The sequence below is a fragment of the Gopherus flavomarginatus genome, chromosome 10 (genome assembly GCF_025201925.1).
Source record: "Gopherus flavomarginatus isolate rGopFla2 chromosome 10, rGopFla2.mat.asm, whole genome shotgun sequence".
NCBI classification, from domain to species: domain Eukaryota; kingdom Metazoa; phylum Chordata; order Testudines; family Testudinidae; genus Gopherus; species Gopherus flavomarginatus.
In genome coordinates, this window is record NC_066626.1 from 19243035 (window position 1) to 19253398 (window position 10364).

General features: G+C 46.1%; 1 protein-coding gene across 8 annotated transcripts in view; it reads left to right on the forward strand.

The window, feature by feature from the left end:
- Positions 1-10364, forward strand: part of DYTN (dystrotelin) — a 57653-nt gene extending 47289 nt beyond the window's left edge. For 4 of the 8 annotated variants that reach the window (XM_050916151.1, XM_050916150.1, XM_050916154.1 and 1 more), the window contains one exon: positions 3966-5635. In XM_050916151.1, coding sequence (XP_050772108.1) covers positions 3966-4069 — 104 coding nt within the window. In that variant the 3' untranslated portion in view covers positions 4070-5635. Of the gene's footprint in view, positions 1-3965; positions 5636-6774; positions 6836-10134 lie in introns of those variants that run through there. The other 4 variants (XM_050916152.1, XM_050916153.1, XM_050916156.1 and 1 more) reach the window with 4 other exon arrangements.

Genomic DNA, 10364 nt, shown 5'->3' on the forward strand with positions numbered 1-10364 from the left:
ACAAGATGGTGCTCGCTCCTCTCCCCATGCCAGGAAGTCCTCAAGCTGTGGTTCTTCTGCATCACCCACTCGATACAATTGGAGGCCTTGTACCTTCCCTGTTCGCAGAATGAACTGGCTGATTGCCTCAGCAGGTCATTTCACAGCCACGAGTGGTCCCTGCTCTCGGATGTCGCTATCAACATCTTCCAAAAGTGAGGATTTCCCCAGACAGACTTGTTTGCGACACGATGCAACAGGAAGTGTCAACAGTTCTACTCCTTCTTGAATTACAGCCCGAGCTTGCTCGGGGATGCCCTCTTCCTGTCCTGAAATGGGCACCTGCTGTACGCATTCCCGCCCTTCCCACTCATCCACAAGGTCCTCCTCAATGTCCAGGGAGAGAAAGAATCATTGATTTTAATAGCACCAGCGTGTCCACATCAGCACTGGTTCACCACGTTACTGGACTTGTCAGTGGATATGCCCATTACTTTGCCCTTGGTTCTGGACTTGATCACACAGGACCATGGCCACTTCCAGCACCCTAACCCAGAATCTCTCCATCTCATAGCATAGAAACTCCATGGCTGAATCCACTAGAACTTACCTGCTCAGACTTGGTTAGGGAGGTTCTCCTTGGCAGCAGGAAGCTGCCTACTCGTGCCACTTATCCAGCAAAGTGGAAGAGATTTTCCATTTAGTCCCTCCAGAAAGGTTCTCCTCCATTGCAATCCTCGATCCCCTTTATCCTGGGCTTCTTGCTTCACCTGAAGCAACAGGGGCTGGCAGTATCGTCAATAAAGGTGCGCCTGGTGGCGATTTCAGCTTTCTATCCTAGCTCAACAGGATGCTCAGTGTTTGCTAACTCTGTGGTTGGCTATTTCCTCAAGGGGCTGGACAAACTGTACCCACAAGTAAAACAACCAGTCCCTCCATAGGAGCTTAATCTGGTGCTCTCAAATCTCATGGGCCCTCTCTTTGAGCCCCTAGCAACGAGCTCGCTGTTCCACCTGTCTTGGAAAGTGGCATTCCTAGTGGCTATAACATCAGCCAGAAGGGTGTCTGAGCTCAAGGCTTTGACGTCCGAGCCCCCTTATACTATGTTTTATCAGTACAAGGTACAATTGTGACCGCACCCACGTTTCCTCCTGAAGGTAGGTTCACAATTTCACACAAATCAGGACATCTTTCTGCCAGTGTTCTATCCAAAGCCACATGCCAATGACAGGGAATGCATGCTCCATTTCCTGCATGTCAGACAGGCATTAGCCTTTTACATCAAGTGAACAAAGCCGTTTAGGAAGTTGATGCAGCTCTTCATTGCTATTGCAGAAAGAACGAAAGGTCTCCTTATTTCATCTCAGAGAATCTCTTCTTGGATCACAGCCTGCATCAAGAACATGCTGTGACCTAGCAAAGATTCCAGCCCTAGTGTTGACAACGCACTCCACAAGAGCACAGGCTTCATCTGCAGCAGTCGTGGCACAGGTCCCCATTCATGACATCTGCTTAGCAGCGACGTGGTCGTCTTTTCACACCTTTACGTCACACTATGCCATCACTCAGCAGGCAAGAGACAATGCCGCGTTTGGTAGAGCCGTGCTACAGTTGGCAGCTCAGTGAACTCCGACCCCTCCTCCCAGGGACTGCTTGGGAGTCACCTACTTGGAATTGACATGAGCAATCACTTGAAGAAGAAAAATTGGTTACCTACCTTTCATAACTGCTGTTCTTTGAGATGTGTGATTCATGTCCATTCCGAGACCCACCCACCTCCCCTCTGTCAGAGAATCCGACAAGAAGGAACTGAAGAGGCAGCGGGTCGGCAGGGACTTATATTCACTGCCATAAGGGCACCATTCCAGGGGTCTCCACAGCTGACCTGAAGGGTACTGCTAGGGGAAGAACCTTCCAACAGTCATGTATGCGCACACACACACCTACTTGGAATGGAGATGAGCAACACATCTTGAAGAACAACAGTTATGAAAGGTAGGCAACCGTTTTTTGTCTCTTACTGACAGGAAGTGGCTAGATTCATAGGTCACCTGTGTTATGCTGGATGGATTTTCAAGGCAGGAGGGGAGTCGGATATGAGAAAAGATAAAACAATGCTGTAAAAATGAGCTGGGAAGATTTAAAAAAATTTAAAACAGCTTAAAATCTGAAATTAATAACAGTCTATTAAACCTTATCATGCAAGGCCCAATGCACTCTGTGTCCATTACATCTGGCCCTATAAATATATATTACACACAAAAAAAATGTGAAAATAACATTACTGAGATTGCAACAGTTGGAAAATGCCAGAATTAAGGTTGCTTCTGCACCCTTAATTCAGCCCTTTTATGCATTTGCATTATGAGTCAGTCATTAAATACATGATCATATACTATTTTTTCCACAGGACCCTTGCCTCCCACCCCCAAGATCCCAGTTTCCTTGACCAACCAGTTCTAGCCTCCATCCTCCTCCCTGGCTTCCAGTCCCACCTCTTTGCCTAGCCAGTCCCAATTCTGCCCCTCACCGCAAGTGCCAGGCACAGCTTCTTTTCCCTCCTCTCCACTTCCAGCTTCACCAGACACCTTGTCCCAAGCTACTCTTCCCTCCTCCATAGTCCAGTCTTTGTTACCACTGTAGTCAAATGAGACAGCTTTCTCCTCTGTGCTGCTGCCTGCGAGTAGGGCATCACTGAGCGGACAGGAGAGACAAACTCATTGCTCTCAAGTTCTAGTGCCAGCTCTGCCCTGGACCAGAGCAGCCACTACAGGGAAAGTTTGACTTTGCCCTTGTAGCCTTATGGAGGAGGAGCATGCTCAGAGTTGCTATGTGGGGATAGCACATGTGCAGTCCAGTCCCATGTAGAAGCTGTGAGGAGATGGAGCATGCTCAGTGAGGATGGATTCTTTGGAGATTTTAGCTTTTAAGTGCTAACACATCTCTACTGAGCATTTGCAAACTGCGATTCTTCAAAGCCTTATAGGATGGTTAAATTTGGGCAGATTTTCCTAGAGATGGAAGGAGGCACATTCCTGCCACAAAGGTCACTGCCTGATGAATTTCTACTCCCTGATTCTAAACATGGGTGTATTAGAGTATTTCAAAGAAAAGGTAACAAGAATTTTTTAACATGATCAAAACAATTTTTATCCCTGTCCTTGTTCTGAGAAATGGCTGGGCCATTTTGGCTGAAATTGTCCAGATAAGTTCAGCCTGGGGAAGATGTGCAACACAGAAAATGTCAGCCCAAAGGGTTAAAGTTTAGCAAAGTTATAAGAAAATGAAAACGGGGTCTTATAATGGGAACTCTTGGGTAATCTTAATAATAGTCAGTGCTACCAATGCTGCTGTTATATAGAAGGTGCTTAGGAATGGACCTAAAGAGCAGTCTCTTACTGTAAGGAATCCATATAAGTCACAGAGAAAAGACCAACTCTACATGAGTAGAGATATAATCTGACAACTCTGTTCATAGTTTATAAACATATTAGACATGTGGTAGAGTCAAGCATTGAACCCAGATCTCCTAATTTCCACTACAGTGCTGTCACCACAACACTAGCCTTCCTCTCTCAGTTTGCAGTTACTCTAGAATTACTCCAGATTTGCACTCATGTGAGCTCAGCATTTAACCCTCACTGCTTGAGTCATTTAAAACTGGAGAAGACATAGTACTGTAGAGGAAGTCACTCTCAGCAGTCAATATGGAACAAACTTGCATGGTGGGCTTTTCTGTCTCTGATTTTTATGACTGTGTAGTTGTTTGACCCCCACAGTCAGCCTCCCACTCACATAAAATTCCCTTATAATCAATGGTCTTATTACAGCAGAGCTTTGTTCAACTCTCAGGATGCCTCACTTTCATTGATAATAATAAGGAAAGCCAGCAGATAAAACTTTTGTTTCTACAGAGCTACCTTGAATTGGTTGTACAGGGATTTTGCTGCATTCAGGTGCTGTGAAATAATCTCTTTTCTTTCTAGCTCAGCAGTCTGCTATAAAGCAGGAATTGGTCTCCACAGCTGAGCATGTTTGCAGGTCCTTCTCTGATCTCATCAACCACGTGACTTTGCCAGCTAGGAAGTAATAGGATGCCAGTATTAGCCTTACTACTTCATCACACTATTGCCCAGGTAATTACAGCCATGTGTCATCTCTAAAGTTGGTCAGATATTGAACTGTAATAATCTAACATAATCGAGTTCTGTCTCTGGGGTCTTTATCAGAGTCTTCTGTAGTGTTAGAGGAGAAATTCTCCGTTATATTCGTACCATGTATTCCTAGCCTATTCCTAACGTGAAGAAAATATAGGGCCAGATCTTGGCCAATGCATATCAATATAGTTCTGTTGATTTCAGTGAGGCTATGCTAACGTACACAGCTAATGATCTGGCCCATACTATCTTCTCATTACTATAGTACCTGATAATTGCTTGTGTTTCAGGAAACAAGAGGATTTTTTCCCCACATGCACACATGGAGATGGCTTTAGCTAACCAGTCTCATTGATAAGTTGTCTGACATTGTATCATAGTTCAAGAAGCACTGAATAGAAGGAGTAAATCTTTAGTTGTCTTCTCCAAGTTGTCCATTGTCACCAATATCTGACAGTCAGGCATTTGCATTTTACTAAATTAGCAACTAAATTGGTGAGAAGGAAGAGCTGTGAACAATTACAGGCATTCTATTGCTTTAGAAGCCCCATATATCTGGAACTGTTAAAGAGCTTAATATTACTTGAAGGACTTACAATATCAGAAAAGAAACTTTTGTTTTTCTTTTGTTGCTAGCACAGAGTAGTCACAGAGTCAGCTGAAAACAAATTATGAAAACTTTTCCAGCACAGCATTGAAAATATTTAAGGATGATGTTTATATATGGAAGGTAATATGCTATTGAGAGATATTGGAATTCTTATAAGGGTTCAGATGGTTATTTAGGTTGTTGTTAGCTGACCACCAGATCCTGTGCCCATTGTAGCCAATGGCAAAGCTTCTATTGACTCAGCAGTGCAAGCTTTCAGCCTTGGATGCTTTGGGGGACAATCTGGGATTTGGAGGGGAGTAAGATAGTGGACAAAAGAGGAATGATATATTCACTACTGATTCATCTAAGATGTGCCACATTCCACTTCCTCTCCTTCTGGTACATAGGTGAGATATCTGGAAGGAAAGGATTGAGCTCACACTTAGAAGAAAAGCCACTTGCACTATATGCTGTTCTTTAATATCCTGGCCATGGGCCTGATTCTCTATGGTTACATCTGTTTTACACCAGTATAACTCCCCTGATTTCAATGGAGTTATATTGACATAAATTGAGGTAACAGAAGAGTCACACCCATCATAGTGTTGTTCTGGAATAGCAGTGCTGAAGATTGAGACAATGGTGAGCAGGCAAGGCAGTCACGTTTGGACTACTAATTGTGTTAGTTTTGTGGGTAACTGTGACCAAAAGCATCCCTGTGTTCACACTCTACACACTATTGTAATCTTTGTATGAAATGTGCCTTGTGAGATTTCATTTGAAAATAATAAATAACTTGCTGGCCAATAGTATTATATGTGAAGTTACAAATTCACTCTATACGATATTAAAATATGTTCACAACCAGACAGCCCTGTCTAGGCAAAAGTTGTTAAACAGGCATATTCTAAATAAAGGCATGTATGTTTACCCCTCAATGTACATATAAGTAGTAAATCGGGTCCTCGAGATAGCAGGGGGAAGAGATGACTAGAAACAGAACAAGTTGGATTTCATCAAAGACAAAGGGAGGAAAAAAAGAACATGGAGCCTCCATCACCAGACTCCATGTTGCCTTCTTTACTGGTTGAATAAACTTTACTCTGAAGCAGGGGTGGGCAAACTGTGGCCCGTGGGCCACATCCAATCCAGCAGCCGATTTAATCCGGTCCTTGAGCTCCTGCTGGGGAGCAGGGGCTGGGGCTTGTCCTGTTCCCACACTCCAGCCGGCGAATGGGGGGCGCTCCACACACGTGCCGCAGCTCCTGGAAGCAGCGGCATGTCCCCGCTCTGGCTCCTATGTTTAGGGGCAGCCAGGGGGCTCTGTGCACTGCCCCTGCCCCAAGTGCCACCCCTGCAGCTCCCACTGGCTGGGAACTGCAGCCAGTGGGAGCTGCAAGGTGGCCCCTGTGGATGGGGCAGTGTGCAGAGCTACCTGTCCATGTCTCCGCATAGGAGCTGGAGCGGGGTCATACTGCTTCTTCCCTGAACTCCTCCTGTGCCCCAGCCCCCTGCCGCAGCCCTAATCCCCCTCCTGCCCTCCAAACCCCTTGAGCCCAGCCCAGAGCACACTCCTGCACCCCAAACCCCTGATCCCCAGCCCTACCCCAGAGCCTGCACACCCAGCCAGAGCCCTCATCCCCACTCCTGTGCTCCAACCCCCTGGCCCAGCCCTCATCCCCCTCCCACCCTCTGAACCACTTGGGCCCAGCCTGGAGTACCTTCCTGTTCCCCAAATTCCTCACCCCACCTCGGAGCCTGCACTTCCAGCTTGCAACCTCCTGCCCCTGCCTGGAGCTCCCTCCCACACCCTCAATTCCTCATTTCTAGCCCCATCTCAGAGCCTGCACCCCCAGCCAGAGCCCTGACCCCCTCCTGCACCCCAACCCCAATTTCATGAGCATTCATGGCCCACCATAAAATTTCCATACCCAGATGTGGCCCTCAGGCCAAAAAGTTTGCCCACCCTGCTTTGAAGAGTAACCTTCAGAAGAATCCACCGAAGAAAGGGGCAGAGAACCCCAAGTTCTCTCTCTTTCTTCTAAGAAAACTAAGGCACCAGCACCTTCGGGCCTCTGGGAGAGATCCTAACCAAGAAAACTGTCACCCTCCATCTTGCTGGAAGACTGTGGATAAGAAAAGCCATCCCAAACAAAGCATTGAGCCAAAACTTGCTAGAAGAAGTTTGACTTTTAGATGTGTTTTTTCACTGATATTTACAGGTGACCATTTCTAACTTTCTCTCTTATACTTGTATTCACTTAAAATCCTATCTTCTTTGTTAATGCTTAATGAACTTGTTTTATTTTTAATCTAAAGTAATCCAGTACTTTATTTAAACTGAACTGTTTGGTAAGTCCAGCTGAAGTAAACTGTTGAATATCAACTCTTTACAAGAGCAATGCATCTTAATAGCTGAACGTTCCAGGAAAGGGCTGGACAGTGCAGAACACCTATTTTGGGGGGAAGATCTGGGCCTGGGAGCATGTAGGGTCACCCTGCAAGTAGTAACCGAGGCTGGTGGAAGCGAGAGTGGAGCTGTAGACAGGCTGGTGGGATCAGAGTGGCTGAACCAGGATTGCCTAGCACACACAGAGGGTGCAACCTGCATGTTGGTAGGCTGGCTGTGAGCAGTCCAGAGTGGGAGCTACAACAGAGATGCATTGTGAGGCACCCATGGTTACAGGGAAAGCAGTGACACAACCCCCTTGCTGGTCTGGGCTGCACCCCAGAATGTGCCAGTGATGCACTGGATTGGAAGCAGATACTTTGTTAAATGAGAAGATGATGAACTAAAGTTCTTCTTTGAGTGCTTGCTCACATGTATTCCACAGTAGGTGTGCGTGCTTGCCCCCTGCACCAATGCCAGAAGTTTTCCCTCAGCAGTACCCATAGGGGGAGAGCTGCTGAGACCCCTGGAGTGGTGCCTCTATAGCATGCTATAAGGGGAGCTGAGCGCTCCCCCCACCCTCAGTTCCTTCTTGCCACCCGTGACAGTGCATCGGAACTACTTGCTCCAGCTTTGCTGCAGCTCATCCCAGAACTCGTTTCGTTGTTAGTAGTACCTGTGTTACTAGGCTGAAATTTTATTCAACTAACTTAATTAGTTAGTATTCAGGCCGGGGCATGCCCCAGGGTTTAAATCGTGCAAGTCTTGCAGGTGTTCGATGCCTAGAGGTGACCCACATGCCGACTGTCTTCACTGCTTGGGCGAAGCTTACATCATCGAGCGCTATAAGATCTGCAGGTCCTGTAAATCCAGAACTAACAAAAGAGAGAGAGAGACACACACAGAGACATTAGACTTCGGGCCCTTCTCATGGAGTCAGCACTGGCCCAAACCATGGTGCACCGAGCAGAATCGGCACCGGACACTTAATCTTCGGTGCGCAGTGATCTCCCGGCACCTTCCGGTGGCCAGCACTGCTCCTCATCAGGGAACTCAGGGTGATATGCTTAGCCTGTGTGGTGTTCAGCTCATAGCTGCGCAGCAAAGTGGTCAGAATCCTCACAGACAACACCGCCACAATGTTTTACATCAACAGGCAGGGCGGGACTAGGTCCTCGGCCCTCTGCCAGGAAGCCCTCGGCCTCTGGGAGGCTCTGTATAGCCCATGACATCTCCCTGAAGGCTTTCTGCCTGCCAGGCATCAACAATGCCATGACAGGATATTTTTCTCAAAGGGCTAGACCCGTCCTTTCCTTATGCTAGAACCCCTGGCCACATGTTATCCCACCTCCTGGGGCCCCCTGTTCGAACCCCTGGCCACATGCTCATGGTCTCACCTTTCACAGAAGGTGGCCTTCCTCGTGGCCATCATGTCAGCCCAGCAGGTCTCAGAGCCCTGACCTGCGATCTCCCTTACACAGTCTCACACAAGGACAAGATTCAGATTCCTCCCTAAGGTGGTCTCCGCTTTTCACATGGGCCAGGACATCTTCCTGCCTATCCTCTGCCCCAAACCTCATGCCTCTAATGAGGAACGTCACCTCCATATGCTTGATGTGCGCAGAGCGCTGGCTTTTTATCTGGATTGGACTAAGCCATTCTGCAGGTCTTTGCAACTCTTTGTTGCTTCGGACGAGTGCATGAGGGGCCAACTGGTCTCCACCCAGAGGCTTTCCCAGTTATGGAACAGGTAATTCTCCTTCTTCTGACTTGGCTATTCCCCAGTGCTGACTATTGCTAATTTTGCTCATCAGCCCATTCTTGCTATGTGATATTTTATTATATGATAGGTTATTTCCATCAAGTGCAGCTGTATGTTTCCAGTTGACACAAATGAGGAATCAATTACTCTGAAGTTACAAATGTACTTTAATGAATAAGAAATGGAAGTGATTCAGTATCCCTTCAGACAGTGGAATTAGAGATCCCTCAACCTGCCATCAGTGTTCTGAAAGACTACCCAGAAGACCTAGTGAACAGAGTACAGAGACATGGATTTGCATAAATTATGAGAGCAGACAGAATTCCAAAAATAATGTACCTAAACTAGATCACTTACAGGTGAAGTTAAGGATGCTACACCAACTGACACCAGCTGAGAATCTAGCCCCAAAAAATAAAACTTCTGAAGACAACCAGAGACTGTTCATGGCTTTAAGGACTAGAAAAATAACTCAACTTGGGGGAATTTAATGCACTGTTGAATGAAGATAAAGTGAAGGAGGTCATATGCTGAAACAGAGCTCCATAAATAATGCAGCAACATTTACGCAGATTGAAACATGGAGTTTAACAAAGAGAGGCAGTCTCAACGGACAGCTCTCTTTTCTGCCTAGAAGAGTTCTGTTTTTTAGAAGTTTTGATGGGATTATAAGGCATCAAGATAAAGGGGGCTATCTGACTCGAATCAAGATGAATAGAAACTTTTTCTTTGGCAAGACCTCAGCCACCCACTCAAGAGACCTTTAAAGTAGTGATCATGGTAATAAACATTCCTAATTCTTCATATAGACTTTGGTCACAGAATCCCCAAATCATGCTTAACACAGACGTCAAAGAATACATATGACAAAATGAAGGGAATTATCTAGATGCTAACAAGCACTTTATCTACAAATGAACAGACGTTAAAGAATGTAAAATACTAGTTGGCTTGTGATAATACAAGAAGAAATGGAACAAATGGCAGAGTAATAGGGACCAGTGAGAAGCAGGTACAGCTATATCCCCATAAAGAGAGACAGAATGGGGGTTGGGGGGATAAGATCTGGATGGGAACTTAGTAGCCTTAGCACTAGCAACAGTATAGTACATAGTCCAATTTGCCTAGGATACTATCCTTGATGGCCCCAGATTGCGACATAAGGAAGTACATTTTCATATGGTGCATAGCTATTTGGCTGCCCATTTCCCCAATATATACAAAGGACTGAAGCCTTAACTCTGTTTTCACTTAGGTTTGCCTCAGGCCAGCTCACGCTGAAGTCTGAGACTTGTCCCAAGACAGACCTGAGTGAGGACTTCAAGGTTTGCACTTGCAGGTTTCATATGGCTGAATCCCCATGCACCATACGGATACTTCACTCCCAGAAGATGATAATGATCATCTCTGAGAACAGAGCAAATTGGCGGTACAGAATTCTGTTTTAACAAAAATATGGTCCTGACCTTGATGCCCTTCCATGCA